Source organism: Saccopteryx leptura, chromosome 4, assembly GCF_036850995.1.
Source record: "Saccopteryx leptura isolate mSacLep1 chromosome 4, mSacLep1_pri_phased_curated, whole genome shotgun sequence".
Classification (NCBI taxonomy): Eukaryota; Metazoa; Chordata; class Mammalia; order Chiroptera; family Emballonuridae; genus Saccopteryx; species Saccopteryx leptura.
This window is the reverse complement of record NC_089506.1, coordinates 47665662-47687091: the sequence shown is the minus strand read 5'-3', so window position 1 is coordinate 47687091 and position 21430 is coordinate 47665662. Positions and strand designations below refer to the sequence as shown.

The following is a 21430-nucleotide window of genomic DNA, read 5'->3' as shown; positions in this document are numbered from 1 at the left end:
TTAGCAAGTCTAGCCCAGGTCTGCGGGTGCTGCAGGTGCTCAGGCCTCCTCAGGGCTGCTGAGGGTGCCTCATTTGTCATGCCCAGAATGTGAAGCTGCAGAGAACTCACGTGATCTGATCCAAAGTTGCTGAATTCCTGGGCTAACCAATGAAACTATAATTTGAAAAGGAGAACTGGCCAAATGGGAAAAAACAAATGGGGTAAGATGCTAATGTTTAGATTATTAGGCTCTCTTAGACCTCCCAATTAGTTGGGCCAGCTTCGGGGAATTGGCATGTCTGGGACTAGACAGAAGAGAGTAGAATAAGACTGAAGAGGTTCTTTTCTCCCCCCCTCAGATTTCCCTTGTCACGTAACTCATGATGTGTACAAGAACAGGTGACCCTTTGGAGGAATCGCTGGAATTTAATTTGATTTTTCCTCTCTCTAGAAAACTCCATGATCTTCTGCAATATCAGGCTTGTCATTTCTTCCAGAGAAATATGACCTAGAAACTCATATTCTAGAGAGGGACCTAGGTGTCCTGGATCCTGGGGAAAGACAGCTGGGAGAACAGGGTTGTTGAAGAGACCAGAAACCAAAAAACACAAAAACCTCTCATTCAGTCTATATCCCATGAAAGACCACCTTAGCTATGTCCTTGTCCGCTCAGAAGTCACAGAGATCCAGTGTGAAGTGCACTCTGATGGTTCCAGGTAGGCAATCACAACCCATGCAGAAGACAATGTCATGTTTGTCTCAGTGATAACAGTCATTGTCCTGCTAGCAGTGTCTCCGATGGTAGTTACAAGTTCTGTTCCTCATGCCCTGATCACCAGCCCCTCTTATCCAATTATCTTGATTTACATCCTACAATCACTCATTCACCTGCCAAGTCAATCAGGCCTAACTTTACCAACACTTTGATCATGCCCTGGCCTCTCATTTGTCAGTTGTCCCTGAAAGATGCTGGTCTTTACTTGTTTGACTAGGTCTCCTCCCAAAGCCTATGTAAGTCTCCTACTTCTGATATAGGACTGTTTTTCCTGGCCTGTCCAAGTGGAGAGGAGAATGCCAAAGCTATGCTTCAAGCATGACAGATCATGGCTGCCCATGCCCACAACTTCCAGAGAGCAACAGGTCGATGAATCTTTGTTGTTAGTTCCGAAGTATATCCACCAAATAAATATCCAACAAATCATTTGAAAAAATAATCTGATGATACCTTGAAGATGTTAGCAAGCTTAGCACAGACTTAACTGAGTATAAAACTGCAGCTGATAGACTATTTCCAGAGTGTGAGCAAGAAATTTGGGATTAACCTAGAAAAGGATACACTGATTTATCAAAAGTATTTTATGCCCTGCAGATCCAGTCTGTGTTGGGCAACAGTGGAGATGTCTGAAGCAAGCCCTTAAGGATGTGCTTTGAAGGTGACTGTGAACTGCCTGCAATTTGGGGGCAACTGTGGGTCTCTCTTGGACATATTGCTAAGAATGGAAAATCACCTACAGAGAGTTTTACAGATACTGACTTGTTTCACTCTCAGGGTCTATTAATTTATAGATCTCATTTAACAGATGAGAAAACTGAGGTGGAGAGAGATCAAGTAACTTGCCTTAAGTCAAGTATCTATGAAGTGATGCAGCCAGGATTCTAAGTTTGGCTCCTGAGCTACCGAGTGAATACCCTGACAGCACACTATTCATTTACTCTATGAGGTTGTTTATATCCCTACTTGACAAATGAAGAAACTGAGACTTTCCAAGGACTCAGCACTGCTCAGAGGATTTGCAGACAAGGGTGGTTGATGGCAAAGACTGTCCCCTTTCTCTGCTGACAGAATATATTCTCTATGACTGCATGGATCTGAACAGGAATGGAGCCACCTTTGTAACTGGTGTCAAGAAGGCCACACAATTTCAGTCCAGAAATGAGTTTGAGTTGACTTGTCCTTCAGGGTCTGGGATATAAGCTGAAACCAATATTTTAGCGAAAGATCTCCCATGAAGACACTTCTATTTATTACCTCAAGATAACTCACAGCCACTGTGCGAAGTTTTATAGAGGGTTTGGAGATAGAAGGCAGAGACTGAAGATTGTATGGTTCTAGGGCTTGAACCTGCCCCAAAGAGCATGGATGCTTGCAGCCTACTCCGCATCTTTGTATAAATTGCAAAAGACTGCTCCTTCTCTTTGAGGGATATAGCCCCATGCTAGGAGATGCTGCTTGGTCGTATGCTTGAGCAGGTAAGTAGGTAGGGATGGGGGCTGAATTTCAGCTTCTAATTGTCCCCTTGATCTGGTGCCTTTGTATTATGCAGAACCTGTATGTGGACTCTGAGAAGCAGCCACAGTGTAGGAAAATCAAGGGATTTAGAGTTAATCAATACAGAGTATGAGAAGGAGGCAATCTTCTATAATTTAAGAGCATAGAGAGGTAGCTACTGGATGGATTTTGGAATCATACAGACTAAGGCTTGATTCCTGGCCCACTGACTTTCCGACTCACTAGAGAGAGTGATCTCAGGTAAGTCACCTAACCTTCCTGAGCCTTAATTTCTTCATCTCAAAACAGCAAATAATCTGCATTTTTCAGGGCATCTATGAGGACCTAGTAGGAGAGAGCATGTGAAAGAGCACAGTGTTCGGCATGTGGTCACTTTCCGGTAAATCAGAGAACTTAGTTGCATAAGATCTCAAGGATTCATAAATATGGCTGCTTATTTGGGAAATCATGTAATAGTTGATATTGATGATTAATGTGTTCCTCAACATTGTTTCCGTGGTATGTAATCTTGAGAAAAATTACTTACCCTCTCTAACTCAGTTTTGTCATCTATAACATGGGGTCATAATAGCATTTTCCTGTATAGACATGTTGTGCAGATTAAATGAGATAATACACACACAAGAGCTTAGCACCCTATATGGGTCTCAATAAATGTTAATTATTTGTTCTTTTCTTGTCTCCCTTTCCCTCTTCTTCCTATCTTCATGTTGAAATAGCATTTTCATAGCATAATGAAATATAACTTAAGGTATAAAACAGCAATACTGGGATTGTTGTTCATTTAATATACTTTATGATACATTTTAGGTAAGTGATTTGAATTGTTGATGTCACTCAATAAGAGAAACTTGACTACGTCGTGTATAAATTTTCTTGCCACAATTATTTTCAGAAAAGCAAAGATATTCTTTTTTTTTTTCTTTTCCAAGTGAGAAGAGAGGAGATAAAGAGACAGACTCCTGCATACGCCCTGACCAGGATCCACCGCAACCCAGATTTGGGGCTGATGGTGTTCCCATCTGGGGCCATGCTCACAACCGAGCTATTTTTAGTCTGAGGTGGAGGCTCCATGGAGCCATCCTCAGTACTCAGGGCTGATGCACTTGAACCAATTGAGCCATGGCTGAGGGACAGGAAGACAGAGAGTGAGAAGGGGGAGGGAGAGGGGTGGAAAAGTAGATGGTTGCCTCTCTTATGTGCCCTGACCAGAATCAAACCCGGGACATCTACATGCTGGGCCAATGCTCTATCATTGAGTCAACCAGCCAGGGCTACAGGTTCCTACGTCTAAATATTGTAAATATTGTAGTGATTATTTTCTTAGAGCAAACATTGTGAACTCCTTGAGGGAATAATCTATGTGTCCAGTATCTGGGAAAGTGCCTGGCATTTAGAAGATGCTACAGAAATATTCTAGAATAAATGTCTTAGGGATACTTTATTTCAGGGAGAAATTCCAGTTAATGTCATTTAAAAACCTATAGCTTAATAAATGTGTAGTAATTTTATTTATATTTATGTGGTATATAAATTGCTTTTGTAGTCAATAAAAATGAGTCTCTTAAAATAATAAAAGAAAGACTAACCCTAAATATGCCATTAAATATAATTTAATTTTTTGTAGTAAGTGGCATTCAACTAAAGGCTATTTCTTAGACTTCATAAATTATTAATATAAGTGCATAGACAAAAAAATTTTGTCATAGATTCAACTATCAAAATACAAATATATTTGTATTTTGAAAACTCAAAAAGGTTGTGAAGATATTATCTTAATTACTGAGATATTGATGGCAAACCACAAAAGAATGAAACTTTGAAAAATAATGCAAAAAGTTTAATTATTTTATTCTAACATTTCTCTATGCATTCAGCCTGACAAGACTAATAACGCATGTTTGCTCAATTTCAAGCCTTGAATTAGAGAAATTTCAGTAGTAGTACCAGTAATGTGTTTTAAAGCACACTGTTATTTGTTTTGATTTCATTTAATATAGTAAAAAGGTCACTCACTGCCTTTTGAAGGAAGCTTTTTTTAGTGGAGCTGATGGTGCAAAATCAAAACAACAGCGAGTTAAAAAAATCTTATTAAATTTATTGGGGTGACATTGGTTTCAGGTGTATAGTTTTATAATACATCATCTGCACACTGTATTGTGTGTTCACCACCCCAAGTCAAGTCTCCTTCCATCACCATTTATTCCCCTTTACCCTCTTCTACCTCCCTCCACTCCCCTTCCCCTCTGGTAGTCACCATGCCGTTGTCTGTGTCTGTGAGGTTTTTCTGTTCTCTACTTAACCCCTTCAGCTTTTTCATCCAGCCCCCTATCATCCTCCCTTCTGACAGCTGTCAGTATGTTCTCTCTATCTATGAGTCTGTTTTTATCTTGTTTGTTAGCTTATTTTGTTCATTAGATTCCACATATGAGTGAAAACATAAAAGTGAATTTAATAGCAACCTTGGATTTTATCATTTAGGTGGTGGGCATTCTGTCTCACAATACTTTCCAGATAAGTCTAAAAAAAAACATTAAGCCTGACCAGGCAGTGGCACAGTGGATAGACCATCGGACTGGGATGCTGAGGACCCGGGTTCGAGACCCCAAGGTCGCCAGCTTGAGCGCGGGCTCATCTGGTTTGAGCCAAGCTCACCAGCTTGGACCCAAGGTCGCTGGCTCAAGCAAGGGGTTACTCGGTCTGCTGAAGGCCCATGGTCAAGGCACATATGAGAAAGCAATCAATGAACAACTAAGGTGTCTCAATGCGCAACAAAAAACTAATGATTGATGCTTCTCATCTCTCTGTCCCTGTCTATCCTTCTCTCTGACTCTCTCTCTGTTTCTGTAAACAAACAAACAAACAAAACACGTTAAGATGCCCGTTTGTGCCAGGAACCACCTGCAGTTAAGCATACAACAGTATTTTCAAGTTCTATAAACACGGCCCACCTTCGTTTCTCATCAAAGAGTTCTCGAATATATTCAGAAATTCATTGATATTTCTCAAGGCAACAATTAATTATAAAAATAAATAGAAGAATGCAAATGAAAGAGGATTATGTATGGAAAAGGGTGACTTCACCAATGATTCAAATACCTCAAACCCCAGGGCCTTTTCTCTCTGAAAGACTTTTTCATTTGTGAGCTTGAATTTCCTGTGCATAGGAAATTCCACACACTGGAATCATGTGGATCGTATTTCAAATGGCAGATGACTATTTGGAAATGTGGGTCCTGTGAGAACTGAGAGCCACTGCAACCCTGCAGCTTAATTATCAGTACCAAGAACAGAGCTCTCTACATCAATACGACTTTCCTATTCATTCCAGGAAAAGCCTGTCCAGAAATTCAAGGCCATTAACCCATAAGCAATTTCATTCTTAGCTTTAGAAATTTTCTAAAAATCCCTTCATCTGAACTACAGACTTATGAACCAGCTTCTTGCTCTAGACAATAGGTTACTCAACTGGTTAGCCAGTTACCTATAAATAACTGCACTTACCAAGACTCAGGTCAAGATCCTGTCCAACTAGGACCATCAATCTTAAATATTTAAAAAAAATACTGTTTATAAAAATTAGTTGTGTTTATTTTTTTAATGGTAATACATGTATATAGTTGAAAATTCAGATTACTGGAGTGAAGATGGGAACACACAGCCACCATTTATTTCCCTGTCCTCAGAAACCACCCCAAATCAAGAATAAAAGTGAAAAACGAAAGTGTAAACTCCATCTGATAACAAAGAACGGAAATGTGGAGTGAGAATGGGTAGAAAGAACACGAAAGGCAGTAAAGGGGGATAGTTATGTAACCACTCCCCCCTCCCCCACCCACAGTGCTGCCCTCCCCAGAGCAGTAACAGCTGCCTGTCTATAGCAGGTACTCGTGGTCTATTATGCATCCTGGAGAGTCCTCCACTCTTTTTTCTTTATTGAGATGTAATTGAGATAGAACATTATATTAGTTTCAGGTGTACAACATAATGGTTTGATATGTATATATATAGTGAAATAACTCTTCTATCAAAACTTCTTTTCCCAGTCTCAATCACATCTCCCGGCCCAAAGGCACTAAAACTAAAAAAGGTGAAAATATCCACCCCAACTATCCCTGTGAGACAGTATTCAGGCTGATGCAATGTTGGTTTCCTTCACTGTAATGACCGTTAAATTTCAATTTGCTTGATCAACAGATTATTCAGACGACATTTCTAGGCAGTTTACACGGCAAAGGCAGATGAGAAAATTAAGGTTCAGATATGTGAGTTGCTCAAGGTTATACAGAAGCAGAGCCAGACACCAGTGCAGGCCTTCTATCACCAAGGTCAGTATCCTGCATTGGAACTGGGGGTTAGGGGGTTGTTCTAACAGCACCTCCTCCAATCTTTAAGGGCAGGAGAGGCTCTGAGGGAGTGAGCAGACTCTGAGAGCGTGGTAGAGACTTTCCCTTCTTCCCCATTTTGTGTAGGGCTGTTTGAATCATTTGCCCTGAGGAGACTGTAAATGTTATTCTTTTCTTTCTTTTTAATTTCTCTTTTCCTCTCTTCTTTCTTTTCCTTTTTAGTTGTTTCTTTAAAAACAGCAAAGAAAAATGTCCATAAACCCATAGGCATGGACTCAGTCTATTCTTGACATTTTAACTTATGGGTTACATTATGATGCAGTTATGACATTATTATTATCATTGCCACTATTATTAGTAGTAAAAAAAAATAAGGACACCCAAAGAAACTATCTGTTTGACATCTTATACTTGTCCTTAATTCTTGTACAGTCTAGTGCAACAGAGACGAGGAAAACATTTTTTACAGAAAACCTAAATGGCTAAAAATTGTGTTTGTATTCTTAAAAGAAATCTTAATCTTTTTTCTAATTGTAGCCTCTTCTGTCCTGAGATTCACTGGATGACAGAGCTTCCGCAGCCTCTCATTTTGTAGTGTGCTCTAGGCTGTAGTAAAATGCTTTTGCCTCTGGGTGTCCCTCAAACTGCACAATTATTAGGCAGGCCTGAGGGTGTCCTTACTCCCTGATAGTCTTAAAATTTTTGCTCAGGGTCCCTATAAATTTTCTCTTTTTAAAACCACTTATGTACATTTTCAAATCAACAACTACAGTTTCCTTTTATTGGACATTCTCATCCATTCCATCCATTAAATTTTATATCATTGGGTATCTACGAAGTCAGTTTTCGTTGCCAAACCAATCAGCTACATCCTTCAGGAAAAGTCTGACTTTGTTTTTCAATTCAAATAACAAATTAACACATGTCTTTGTGACAACCTGTTACTTTTAAGACTTAACTCTAAGAAAGGTAAATTCTTAGAAGAGGGTTTTCCAGAAATTTGCCACCTGTGTAGACAATAAGGTGCTACCTCATTGGCCCCTCCTTCTAGAGGAAGCCATGTGGGAATAGGCCCTGGGATTGGCAACCCAGAGGACTCCACATTCCAGATTAATATACTATACAAAGTTATACCTTTCTTTTGGATGGAAGAGTGAGAGTTTCTTCTTTCTTTCATAAATTGGAAAAGAGGTAAATAAGGAAAGGGTGGTAGAAAAGAAAAAGTGAAAGATCAAATTTAAGAAAGAGTTTATAGGAAAGCGAGGCTCTGGAAATGGCTTTCATTCAAGTACCCCTGTCTGCCCATGCTCTGAAAGTGTCTGGGAACCACCAGGGCAAGTTAACATCAGTGGAAAGGCAGTTATTCTGGACAAGTGAATAAGTCATTTCAGTTCCTAATTTGCAAGAGACTCTGAATACAGACTCAGAGTATTACAATCCCCTTGCGGGCTGCGCCTGATTGAGGCAGAATTCTCTTTCCCATCAGCGCATTGACAATCCTGCAAGGATGGCCCAGCATATGATCTGTTTTGTATGATTAGGCAAGAGTCTTCAAGACTCAAGGGATTGGCCCTGCCATGAACCTCTCTAGTTACAGCTTGAAAAAGACCCTGTAGGACCACATAGTGTTCAAGGCCAACCTCATGATGTTATTGATGGTGATGCCAGTTGGAAGCAATTGGAAGTTGGGACACAGGTTGTTAAAATTTTGCTTAGAAACTTTCCTTTCTGTATTGCAGCGAGAACTTTTGAGTTCATCTCATTACATTCTGTGATAATAATATAGAAGCTCCAGAAATATTTATTCTCTTTTCCTAAAAGGTACTACAAACACATATTCAACTCTATGCATAAATCATTATTTAATATAAAGAATAAATACATAGAATATTGTCTGGATTAGTTAGAATTATTTTTGGCCTATAAATTTCAGGTACTGTTAAAAAATTGAAATAGTTTCTGAAATAATATAGAAGCCTTATTTCTTCATTATAGTTATCCAGTTGTTGTGATATACCTGGGGAAAATGCTTTAAATGTGCCTATTAAAGAAGTAGAGTAGAAGAGACCCTACCTCCTTTCTCTTCACACAAGTTTGAAGAGGGCTGCCTGGTATAAATTTATCCCTTTACCTTGTTAGTCATTCTACCTCCAGCTCCCAATATTTAACTGTGCCATTTACACATATCTATGTAATATATGCACCAACAAATTATATTCCAAATGCTTATGCAATTTTATAATGATCATATTACTCAATATTATGTCTTATAAAATATTCTTAAGTAGCTAGTTCAGTTTTACTTTCTAATATTTTGTTTAGAAATCAGCATTAAAATTATATGTTTTTAGAAGCATTCTAAAGTAGATATGCTTTTGATTTTTATAGGTTTTAAATATATTTATTCTTAATAAATTAAGAAATCACAATTACTTTCAAAAAGCTTATCCTTTTACCATTTTCCCCTTAGATTGTGATTGGTCCTTCAGCTACCACAAAAGACATAAAACTTGTAAGAATAAAAGTTTTTTCATTTTTTGTAATTATAATTAATTTTAAGTACATGAACATAAAGCAAATGGCCAATTGAGCTAATAAAATATTACTCTTTCAGGAAAAATATTAATGATGGATTTGACATTATTTATAAGTTATAGTTAACCAAACCTACTTTCTAGCAGAAAGTATACACTGATACAGAAAATTAGTTCATTAAAAAAGCTTTTTGCTTGATATAATCCCACTGTGTTTAAATATGTATCAATGTTTAATGTTGTTACCTTAAGATTTTAGTGACTGCAGTCTCCTTTTCTAGAAGATTCCTTGCCCTGATGCTGAAAACAGACTTGCGAAGCTGTAAAATTATGAATATTTCTTTAGTTTTGTTAGATATATTACATACATTAAATAGATAACTACTAAAACATTAAATACAACTTTTTTCACAAAAGCATCATCCTACGGTTGATTCTAGAATTTAATTTAATTTTCTATTTTTACTTTTATCTAGGCAGAAATGTGAACAAACTTGTCATAGCGTTGGGGGAGATTCACTGACTATGCTCAATAGTCATAATGTCACCTTACATCTCGATGGGCTATTCAATGGACTCCTTATTGCTATTGCTCAGTAAAATGTTCTCTAATCCATGTTGCATCTGTGTCAGGATTTTGGCATGTACCCAATACTCATCTGAATGATCAAGATGGAGAGAAATAAGAATAGTTTCCAAGGGTTCTTCCTAGTTGGTGATGATGAAATTATTCTAGGGAGAAGGACTAAAAAAGAAAGAAAGAAAAAACATCCTGGAGGCTGACTAAAACCCAGAAGATATATTTCCCAAATTTAGGTCTGGCCTGCTTGATAGCTGTAGAAGTCAGATGGTGACGGGTGTCTAGAGAGCCAAAGTGGGCAGGGGAAGGGCAGAGAAAGAACAGGGAAGCACACCATTCTGAAAAGATTCATCATAACAAATAACTAGAAAGTGTAGCTCCCGTAGGTAGACCAAGATAATACTTGGACAATGACCTGTTCATTTTGACCAATAGATTAGATTAGATTTCCTGAGCACTCACTTACTATGAGATTAGTGACCACTGGAAATATAGGGTAACTAGGAATCAACGTTCTAGCTTGCTAGAATCAAAAAGCTTAGATACAAAGACAAGGCTATGATACATGAGATTATCAGTAAAAAGTACAACACAGTAGATGGTAAAGCGCTAGGCAATATGTCCAGTATAAAAGATGAGAGGGGCTGGAGAACTTTGGGTGGGGAAGAAATAGGTGTGTCTGAAATAGCGAGCACAGACTTAATTGAAGAAGTGGAAGTTGTAGCGGGCCTTGAAGGATAGTTAAGATTTTTTTTTAAATTTTATTTATTCATTTTAGAGAGGAGAGAGAAAGGGAGAGAGAGAGACAGACAGGGAGAGAGAGACAGAGAGAGAAGGGGGGGAGGAGCTGGAAGCATATGTGCCTTGACCAGGCAAGCCCAGGGTTTCGAACCGGCGACCTCAGCATTCCAGGTCGACGCTTTATCCACTGCGCCACCACAGGTCAGGCAAGGACAGTTAAGATTTTTAAAGGCCAAGGAGGCAGTGGGTAAAAGATCGAAGTTGGAAATTCATGCTTAGGGCAAATTAATTCAGTGTAAACTGTAAGGGCGGAGTTAGGTGACTCTCTAAGCAAGGCAGGTGGAAGGAATACTATAAGGCATACTGTGTTTCAAACAGCATTGAAGGAAGGGGGGCGGGGAAGCAGGAGACAGAACAATTCTGATTCAGTGGACATAGACCATCCAGATTCTTTTAAATAAAAGTAAGGTAACTTGAGATGCAAAGTCACAGAGCTTCAATCTGAAAACAAGCCTATGAATAAATACTGTAATGTCAACCGGTATATTCATATGGCCATAGCTGGAGAAGAACTGGTAATCATAAACTGGGCTTTTCAGCTACATTGACAACCTAGATAATATCATAAGTAGCAATATAATTTTCATATTTCATAGCAGAACTCTAATAAAGGGAAGGGCCATTAAACACATTGGCAATTTCCTTTACATGAGGAAAGGTGACATACTCATTATTTTCAATAATAAAAAACTGAATTGGTTTCATTATTTCCGAGAACACTCAGGAGAATAAATTAATGTGTAGACAAAAAGACAAGACTGAATGCCATTTTTTTTTAAAATTACATTTTTAAGGTAGCACACAAAAGGCTATTTACCATGATGTATCATGAAACTTTCTTAAATCTCCCTGCCTCGGGAGATGTGACTTCTGGTATTGATTCAACTGCCTCATGTAGACAACATACTCCTAAGGACTGCTGTCACTTTGGAAACAGAAGACTCACCTGACAGTTCCTACTATGGTACAAGGTAGTACTTGAAAATTGGTTTTATAACTAATAGCAGAAGAAGTGAAAGAATAAGTATTGTAAGAGAAGAACTTCAGATTTAGCTTGGGGATATTCTTGAAGGAAGCAATAAATGAGTTATCTATATCTACATCTATATCTCTCTACTCATCTTTCTACCCAGCTATTATCATCTTTGAATAACTATATATATTTGACAGCCTAGATATGTATTTAGATAAATATTTAGACTGCTCTTTTTTTTTTAGTAAAGAATACCTATAGTGACTATCTAGTTATTCCTTCAGTTTTTCCTATTTCTGTAGTATATAGCTTTGCACAATTTTTTTAGCAAAGGACATTTTCTGACTCTCAGTCACCAGTACTTAGAGCTACACTGCTCTGCAGTGCCCTCTCCTGGTTCCAAAAGATCCTGACAGGCACCTGAAATACTCAAAACACTTAGGGCATACAGAAGTCTATTTCATGATGGTAATAGTAATCTTAGATTTGAAATTGTAAATTTACAGTTATAGAAGGTGTCAGTAGTTGTTCGTTCTACTTATAAAAATATCAGACATGTAGGATTTTAAAGGAAGGGTATAAGTGACACAGGTGACATGTTTACATAGAGTTTGCATTGACAAAAATGATTAGAAAAAGTAGAAAAAGCCTCTCTTTTTGGTGGTTTGATTCTGTTTTGTAAACCTAATATACTCAATTCCACAAGATGACCATTCTTTGGCTAAATTAATTATCAAAAATAAATTAAATTTAAATGTTCAAACATACAGAGATAACTTTTTTGGTCTTAAAATTTTAATTTAAAAGATATTGCCAGAATTGTGCACTTCAACATGCTACTCAAGAGCCCGGAAGTTCAAATCAATTTGTATAGTTAGTGGTGAAATAATTTGGAGCTGAAGGACACAGCAATGAATAGATCCAGTTTTTTTTTTTTTATTGTTGTTGTTGTTTCAATGTCTTTTAAGATATTAAATCCAGATTCTCCATTTTTTTTCTTTACAGTTGAAGACCCTGGGCCATTTAACCTACGGCTTCTGGGAGTAGGTGTACATTTACATTCACGGTACAGTTCACATGTTCCTCTAACTTCTCTATTTCCTTTAAGCTGTATTCAGAGCTTCATCAGATTCAGATTTGACCCCTTTGACAAGGACATAGGGGGTGTCGTAGCTTTTCATCAGCAGACACATACTATCTAGTTGTCTCTCTTCTTGTGATGTTAGTCATACAGATGTTCATTGCTTAGATCATTGATTCATGCAGTTTGTAAAATTATTATTTTTTTATTTATTAGTTGACTACTTTTACAATGAGGTACTTCCCCTCATGTATTATTTGGTTATTCAATATTCAATTCACATGGAGAAGGTAAGATAAATGCTAATTTTTTGCCTTTACTTAGTTTTTATGTAATTAATTTTCTATTAACCTCTTAAGGTGACCTACTATCACTATAAAAATGCCATTTTGGCCTGACTAGATTGTGGTACAGTAGATAAAGTGTCAGCCTAGGGACACTGAGGACCCAGGTTTAAAACCCCAAGGTTGCTGGGCTTGAGTGCAGGCTCACCAGCTTCGGTGCAGGGTCACTGGCCTGAATGAGCAATCATCCAAATGATCTCATGGTCACTGGCTTGAGCCCAAGGGTCACTGGCTCAGCTGGAGCCCCCGGTCAAAGCACATATGAGAAAGCAATCAATGAACGACTAAAGTACCACAATTATGAATTGATGCTTCTCGTCTCTCACTCTCCTATCTGTTCCTCTCCATCTCTCTCTAAAAAAAAAAAAAAAAAAAAAAAAGAAGTCTTTTTGAACTCAAGGATTTAATCATATTTCATTGGTTTCAATCCATTAAAATATATCCTACGGTAGGTCAAATGATTCCAACTTCGCTCATTGGGAGCTTTTTAAAACTTGTCCCACAGGTTCTTTTGACATGACTCTAATAGTCTTTGACAAAGCCTCCTTGTTCTCAGATGTGACAAGTTGTTCCAAGCTCATCTTATATACTTCCTATTACAAATCAACAATTTTCTCTAAAATGCCCTGTGTTGTTTATTGTGAAATGTTGTTTCTTTCTTTTTTTTTTTTTTACAGAGTCTTTATTCAAAGTGGGTGACCACGCAGAGACCTAAGTCAAATCATGTGGTCACTAACACAGTTTGTTTGTTTTTTACAGAGACAGAGAGTCAGAGAGAGGGATAGATAGAGACAGACAGACAGGAATGGAGAGAGATGAGAAGCCTCAATCATCAGTTTTTCGTTGCGACACCTTAGTTGTTCATTGATTGCTTTCTCATATGTGCCTTGACCATGGGCCTCCAGCAGACCGAGTAACCCCTTGCTTGAGCCAGCGACCTTGGGTCCAAGCTGGTGAGCTTGAGCATGGGGTCTTGAACCTGGGTCCTTCCGCATCTCAGTCCGATGCTCTATCCACTGCGCCACCACCTGGTCAGGCAGAAATCTTGTTTCAAGATCATAATCTAGACTCTAATGATACCCAATAGTGCTGAGTTAGTCATTATTTTTGATGACTTTGAGTTTATTCTGATATTTTCAATTTAAATTTAAGACACAAAGTTGTAACCTAATCTCTTCTATATGACATCTGTATCTCTCACTCACCCCATTACAATTCTTAATTATCAAGGACTCAGAGAATGACAGAATTAGATTATTTTATAATTACCCATTAGTTTTATTTCACACTTCAAAGACAGTAGTCTCAGAATTACAATATTTATTCTAAAATAAAGATTATTTAAAAATTTAAAATATTAATAATATTTTAAAAGCATTCGCATATATTCTTCCCATTCTCCACTCTCATCTGCATACTAGCACTGCACTCATTAGCAGGACAAGTAGCTGTTACATATAAATATTTTTTCTTCATTTTAATCCTTATGTAGTCATAGTTTTATATTCAATTATATCTTGAATGCTTATTACCAGTTCTTATGTCAATGTGTTAGGGTCATTTTTGGAGATCATTTTGGTTGTCCAAAGCATGATTTTTTAGTAGTTTCTTCAGAAAAGGCTTGTGAAAATAGTATTACTTAAATCTTACACAGTGGTAGGACTCAAATAATTTAACAACTGGTTCTCTGTTCTAATCACTGTTTTATGTATAAAAAACTATATGTCAAAAGGTATTTTATTATTTTATGCATTTAATACTTAAATAAGAACAATAAAAGAGGTACACAAAACTAGATTATAAGAGTTTTAAAATATTAATAAAAAATATTCAATAATACCTGACAAAAAACAATAAAATTGTTATTTAAGACCTTTCCATATTGCTCCTTGATTGGTGTCCTCACTTCCTACTATAGTAACAAGTGCAAGGGAATTAAAATGTAGTATTTCATCAAAGGTATAATGAGTTTTACAAAATGAATAAATATATTCCATCAAATTTTTTCACCACGGATGGAATAAACATTATTAAGGGTGCTTAGAATATGCTATTGCACAGATGGAAGTTAAAAAAGAGTAAGGGATATAAATATGTGATTTCTACATTTGGCGGCTGCCCAGGTGCCCCCCGTAGACAGAACCATGATTACAAGTGCCATTTTAACAACCGGTTCACCAAACTCAACAAAAAATTAGGTATCGGTTCTGCCGAAGTGGTGCAAACTGGCTGAATCTCACCAGTGATCTTACATTACCTACATTCTTACATCTTGATAACAATTTTTTCACTGTTACTTTAGACTTGAAAGCTACTTTTTCTGAGTATAAAAGTGTGGTTCACAGATTCTCTTCTGTGTTATCTGGTACGTTATCCTATTTGTTCTGGCACATATAGCATTACTGCTGAAAAATATGATGGTAATCTCATGTTTTCATTTGCCCATTTTGAGCTAGATATCATTAAAAAAATTAAAGTCATGTAATTTGTTTGGAGTATGTCTTATTTTTGATCATTCATGGTTGATATTTTCTGGTACATGGTGTATGCTTTCAATATGTACAGTAGTGTCAAATCTTTTTATATTATATTTAATTTAGCATATTGTTCTGCTCTACTGCTTTAGTTTTCTTTCTTCTTTCTTTCTTTTCTTTCTTTCTTTCTCCCTTTCTTTCTTTCTTTCTTTCTTTCTTTCTTTCTTTCTTTCTTTCTTTCTTTCTTTCTTTCTTTCTTTCTTTCTTTCTTTCTTTCTTTCTTTCTCCCTCTCTCTCCCTCCCTCCCTCCTTTCTTCCTCTCTCCCTCTCTTTTTTTGTGAGAGGAGGAGAGATAGTGAAGCAGACTCCCACATATGCCCCAACCAGGATCCACCTGGCAACCCCATCTGGGGCTAATGCTCAAGTACTGAGTTTTTTTCAGTACCTGAGGCTAATATGCTCCAAATGAGTTATCCTTAGCACTGGGGCCACTCTGCAACCAATTGAGCAACTGGCTCCAGAAGGGAAAGAGGGAGAGAAGAAGAAGGGGGGGGGGGACAGACAGTCATTCCTGTATGCCCTTAAGGGGAGTCTAACCTAGGAATTCATACATTGGGTTGATGCTCTGAGCCACTGGCCAGGACCAATTCGTCATTTACTTTCAAGTAATCTCTTTTTAATTTCTTAAAATTTCCTCTTTTTCACTTTCTCTCTTTCTTTTTTCTTTTCTTTTCTTTTCTTTCTTTCTTTCTTTCTTTCTTTCTTTCTTTCTTTCTTTCTTTCTTTCTTTCTTTCTTTCTTTCTTTCTTTCTTTCTTTCTTTCTTTCTTTCTTTCTCTTTCTTCCTCCCTCCCTCCCTCCCTCCCTTCCCTCCCTCCCTCCCTCCCTCCCTCCCTCCCTCCTTCCTTCCTTCCTTCCTTCCTTCCTTCCTTCCTTCCTTCCTTCCTTCCTTTCTTCCTTCCTTCCTTCCTTCTTTCCCTCCCTCCCTCCCTCCCTCTCTCCTTCCTTCCTTCCTTCCTTCCTTCCTTCCTTCCTTCCTTCCTTCCTTCCTTCCTTCCTTCCTTCCTTCCTTCCTTCCTTCTTTCTTTCTTTCTTTCTTTCTTTCTTTCTTTCTTTCTTTCTTTCTTTCTTTCTTTCTTTCTTTCATTTTTTGTGAGAAGAGAGGAGATACAGAGATAGACTTCTGCATGTGCTCTGACTAGGATGCACCCAGCAACCCCATCCTGCCCATCTGGGGCTAATGCTCATAATTAAGCTATTTTTAACATCTGAGGTGGGGGTTCCACAGAGCCATCCTCAGTGCCCCAGGGCCAACACTCTCAAATCAATTGAGCCATGGCTGATGGAGGGGAAGAGAGAGAGAGAGAGAGAGAGAGAAAGGAGAGGGGGAGAAGCAGATGGTCACCTCTTCTATGTGCCCTGACTGGGAATCAAACCCAGGACTTTCACACTCTGCATTGACATTCTACCACTGATCTAACTGGCCAGGGCTTCTGTTTCTCTTAAGGCATCTGATTATAAAATCATTTTATGTTTTTTCTACTTCAGTCTTCCTTGCTTTTACTTATAATTCTGCCTGAGTTTTAGCACCTTACATATGAATTTTTCTAATTCTTATTTCTGTTGCTATTCTAAAATGACATAATTTTTAATGTCTTCTGACTTATTTTGCTAGAGTATATTACAGTTTGAACTGTTTGTAGGCATGCCTTCATGGCATGTATTCACTGTCTATGTGGACAGTCTTATTTTTTTTTCTTATAACATTTGTAGGAAACTTTGATAAGTTTCTGTTGCTCATTTTTATGCAAAATGTTTTCTTGTATAGTTCAATATCTCTCTTCTAATTTCAGAGATTCTCCTTTTGATGTTTCAATACAGTTCTCAAGTATGGCAGCTTCCTCTCTGGGATTTCCTGGCTTTGTTCCCTACTACCTACTGACACCACCCACTTCATCTAGATCTGATTTTTCTTCTATCATTCTTTTCATTGGTCTGTTTAAGTTTGATATTACTTCTGGGCATTTTTCTTCAGCATGGAGCAAACAGGGTATTCCCCTGTTCCCAAACTGGATGCCATGTGACTAACCTTGGCTTCTCTCCCACAGGCACTGATTTCCTGTATTAATGACTATATGTTTGTGTTCCCCTCAAACTCATATGGGAAGCTCTAACCCCTAATATATTGGTATTAGGAGATGGAGACTTTGGAGGGGACTTTAGTTTAGATGAGATCATGAGGATAGAGCCACCATGATGGGATTAGTGTTCTCATAAGAACAGGAAGATACCTTTCTGCTGTGTGAAGACACAGCAAGAAGGCAGCCATCTGTGGGGAACCAGAAACTGAATCTGCTGGCACTCTGATCTTGGACTTCCCAGCCTCCAGAAATGTGAAAAATAAATGTTTATTTAAACTAAGATATTTTGGTATAGCAGCCCAAACAGACTAAGGCATTATGCATATCATGGCTATTGGTCTGTCTGTACCTGCTTTTATTTAAGGTTTGAGGATTGCCTAGCTCTGTTGTAAATATTATCTATGAATTTTTGGTTTTGTTATCTTGGTATTCTGTTTATTTTCATGTGGGAATTCATGATAAAAAAAAAAAACTATGTCAATAACTCTGTCCTCTTCCCAGAAGGCTCCTTAATTTTTTTCTTATTGAAGATGTTGCATACTTACCACTTGTATTTGTCCTTCCAAAGAACAAAATTTTGATTTTATTGATATAGTTATTGATTTTTTTCCTCATTTGACTAATATCTGCTCTTCTCTTTATTATTGCTTTCCTTCTGCTGTTTTGTTTCTTTTCTTTTTTTTTCTTTTTTTTTTTTTTTTTAAGTGAGAAGTGAGGAGGCAGAGAGACAGACACCCGCATGTATCCCACTCGGGATCCACCTGACATGCCCACTAGGGGGTGATGCTTTGCCCATCTGGGGACTGTTGCTTCATTGCTCTGCAACAGAGCTATTTTACCACTGGATGCGAAAGCCATGGAGACATCCTCAGTGCACAGGGCCTACTTGCTCCAACCGAGCCATGGCTGTGAGAGTGGAAGACAGAGATAGAAAGGAGGGAGAAGGGGGGGGGGTGAAGAAGCAGATGGTCGCTTCTTCTGTGTGCCCTGACTGGAAATTGAACCTGGGCCTTCCACGTGCTGGGCCAACGCTCTACCACTGAGCCAACTGGCCAGGGCTTCTTTCTGCTGTTTTCATGGTTGATATTACTTTAAATACTTGAGTACAATACTTGGAAGATTGTCAGCCTTTCTACCTTTACTAAATATTCATTCAAAGCTATAATTTTCCTTCTAAAAATGCTGTTAGTTAATTCTCACAATTTTGATACATATTACATTCATTATTTTTCAGTTCTAGATAGTTTTTATTTCCACTGTGGTTAATTCTATACTCCTTCAGTTATTTAGATGTGGTTTCATAATTTCCAAATGTGTGGGTATTTTTTTTTTTTTGTGGTTATTTGTTTTCTAATTTGATTACATTTTGGTCAAGTAATTTCTTCTCTATGATATTACTTTGGTTTATATTTGGAATTCCTCTGTGACATAGTATAGTGGTCATGTTTTGTAAATCATCCATGTTTTCTTAAATCAGAACGTGTAACCTCTGGTGACTGAATTAAGAATTGTATAAATGACCATTTCACAGAACTGGTAAACTATGGATTTATATCCTATGAATCTTTATTAATTTCCGTGGCTCTTTGATCATGTGTTGAGGTAGCATATATCAATATTTTAAACTTAATCTTGAAAGTAATTCGCATAGGTAGGTATTATTATCGTTTTTACAGATGAGAAATTAGAGGTTCATAGAAGTTAGATTGTCTAAGGTTATCAAGATAATAAATTGCAGAATTATGATTAGAACTCTGAATTTTGCAGCTGCAGTGTTCAAATCTTTCTACTACATCATGTTGTCTATGTAAAATGTCACTATATTTAACAATAGGTTTAACAATATTAAAAAAAAATATTCCATACTATAGTATAATAAAACATTGTCTGCTTGACTTGAAAGTTTTGTTACATATATATATATGTATATATATATATATATATATATATATATATATATATATATGGTCTTATTTCTCCTATATCCTGTTGCAAAAGCTACACTAAAAATTTTTTTATTCTACATATGCATAACTGATTCTCAGAATAACAACCCCAAAACACCAAAAAATATCCATGAACATTTTTAACCCATTAAAGCCACTATGGTTATAAATTTTTACATTATACATTTACTGATTCCTTAAAATCAGGGCTTTATTGTAACTTTCAATTAGTCAAAATATTAATTCAATTTATTCAAACACCCGGGAGTAACCACTGACCTATCAGGGAATATTAGATTTATTTGGGGTAGTGCAGTGTTTAGATATAAAGAACAGTGGCTTTGCTTTAAAATAAAGCCATTAAATATTATTTGAGGAAAAAACAGCAACAAATATTTTAAGTTTTTGGTTAATATTTGATTTGGAGTTGTTAACAATACATTTCTGTTTCTAACTGGGAAAAATTTTAAGAGGTCTTATTTTCCATTTCTCACTTTGAAGTTATTAACAGATTGATAATAATGGGGAAATGTTTATAAAAATATGAACATAAAGTACAAAATCATGATCCAATGAGCAAAGCTTGATGAATGTTATTTTTTCTGGAAAGGTGTAGTGTAATTATTGTGATGAGCCATTTTATTGAATAAGTCTCCTACATAAAATATAGTAATTAAAGGTAAGCAATTACTTAAAATTACATAGGTTGATTGTGGTACCTCATTTGTCTGTATTTAAATTTTTTATGCACCGTGAACTGAAAATTAGTATCGAGGTACATATGACAGATCATGTGTATGCAAGATCTTTCTATAAAGTAAACTTTTTATTATAAAAGTGACATTATGCTTAGAAAAAAAACTTACAAATTTCATTGTTGTAGATGGCAGCAAGAGAAAAAGCCATATTACAATGTGAATACAAGTGAATACCATTATAACACATGTTATAAAGCTCTGAAAGGTGTCTTGAAATGTTAATTTTGTAAAAAATTAAAAAGGGCATTTTAGATGATAGCTCAAGATTTCTGATCTTAAATTATTTCAACATTATAAATACTGCCCCTCTAAAAACACCAAGGGTAAAAGTTGAGATATATAAATATAAATAAATACGTATGTGTGTACATGCACACACACAAACACATTTTCACTCTTTCTTTGAACTCCAAGGAATACCATACGCATTGATCCTTGCTCTGAATATGACCCATCTTTTCATTTTTCTGTGAATTACACTAGATCATACATTCACATGACAAGGATGGTCTATTTCTTGCCCATTATCTTTTCCTTCATTTTTTAGCACTATGCATAGTTTGTTTTTGAAATCTATTTCAAGAATGAATAAATTTCTTAATATTAAAATATGACTGTCTTTTCTATTCTACATTTTTCTTACAAAATGAATCATCAAAATAAATGCAAATCATATAAGAATTACAAAGTAGTGCTACTTATTTTGAAATGTATCGATTTACTTGATATATAGAAAAATATTGCACAACTAGAAACTAAATGATTGTCAACTTAATTGGCTTGATTGCTTCGTATTTGAATTTTATGACAATGCTTTAGTCACTAAAGCAGTAGTCTGTCATTGTAGATTTGGCCAAATCTTTAACACCTTAAATCAGCTAGACTAGAATAATGATAATGATGATGCAAAATATAGGAAATGGCAATATCTTCAATTATTAAAAAAATTAGATGTATTTAATATACAGTGTTTACTGGTAAGAAACTATATGGTAGGTAAATTTAAATTATAGAAGTAAAAAATAAAATGACTTTCTGGTTACAGCTCTATGGTTATAGCTTACATAAACAGAAAGACTAAGATTGAGAATCTGCAGTGATTTTTTTAAAAATGAAGGAATTTATGATTCTGTGGGAAAATATTAGATGCTCTTAACCATATAACTATTTGCAAATTTAAAA

The 21430-nt window shown here is 36.6% G+C and overlaps 1 protein-coding gene across 3 annotated transcripts in view; it reads right to left on the bottom strand.

Moving 5' to 3' along the window:
• NALCN (sodium leak channel, non-selective) overlaps positions 1-21430 on the bottom strand; it is a 318920-nt gene that overhangs the window by 61410 nt on the left and 236080 nt on the right. For all 3 annotated transcript variants that reach the window (XM_066380606.1, XM_066380605.1, XM_066380604.1), the window contains exon 18: positions 9398-9471. In XM_066380606.1, the coding sequence (XP_066236703.1) occupies positions 9398-9471 (74 nt within the window). The remainder of the gene's footprint in view (positions 1-9397; positions 9472-21430) is intronic.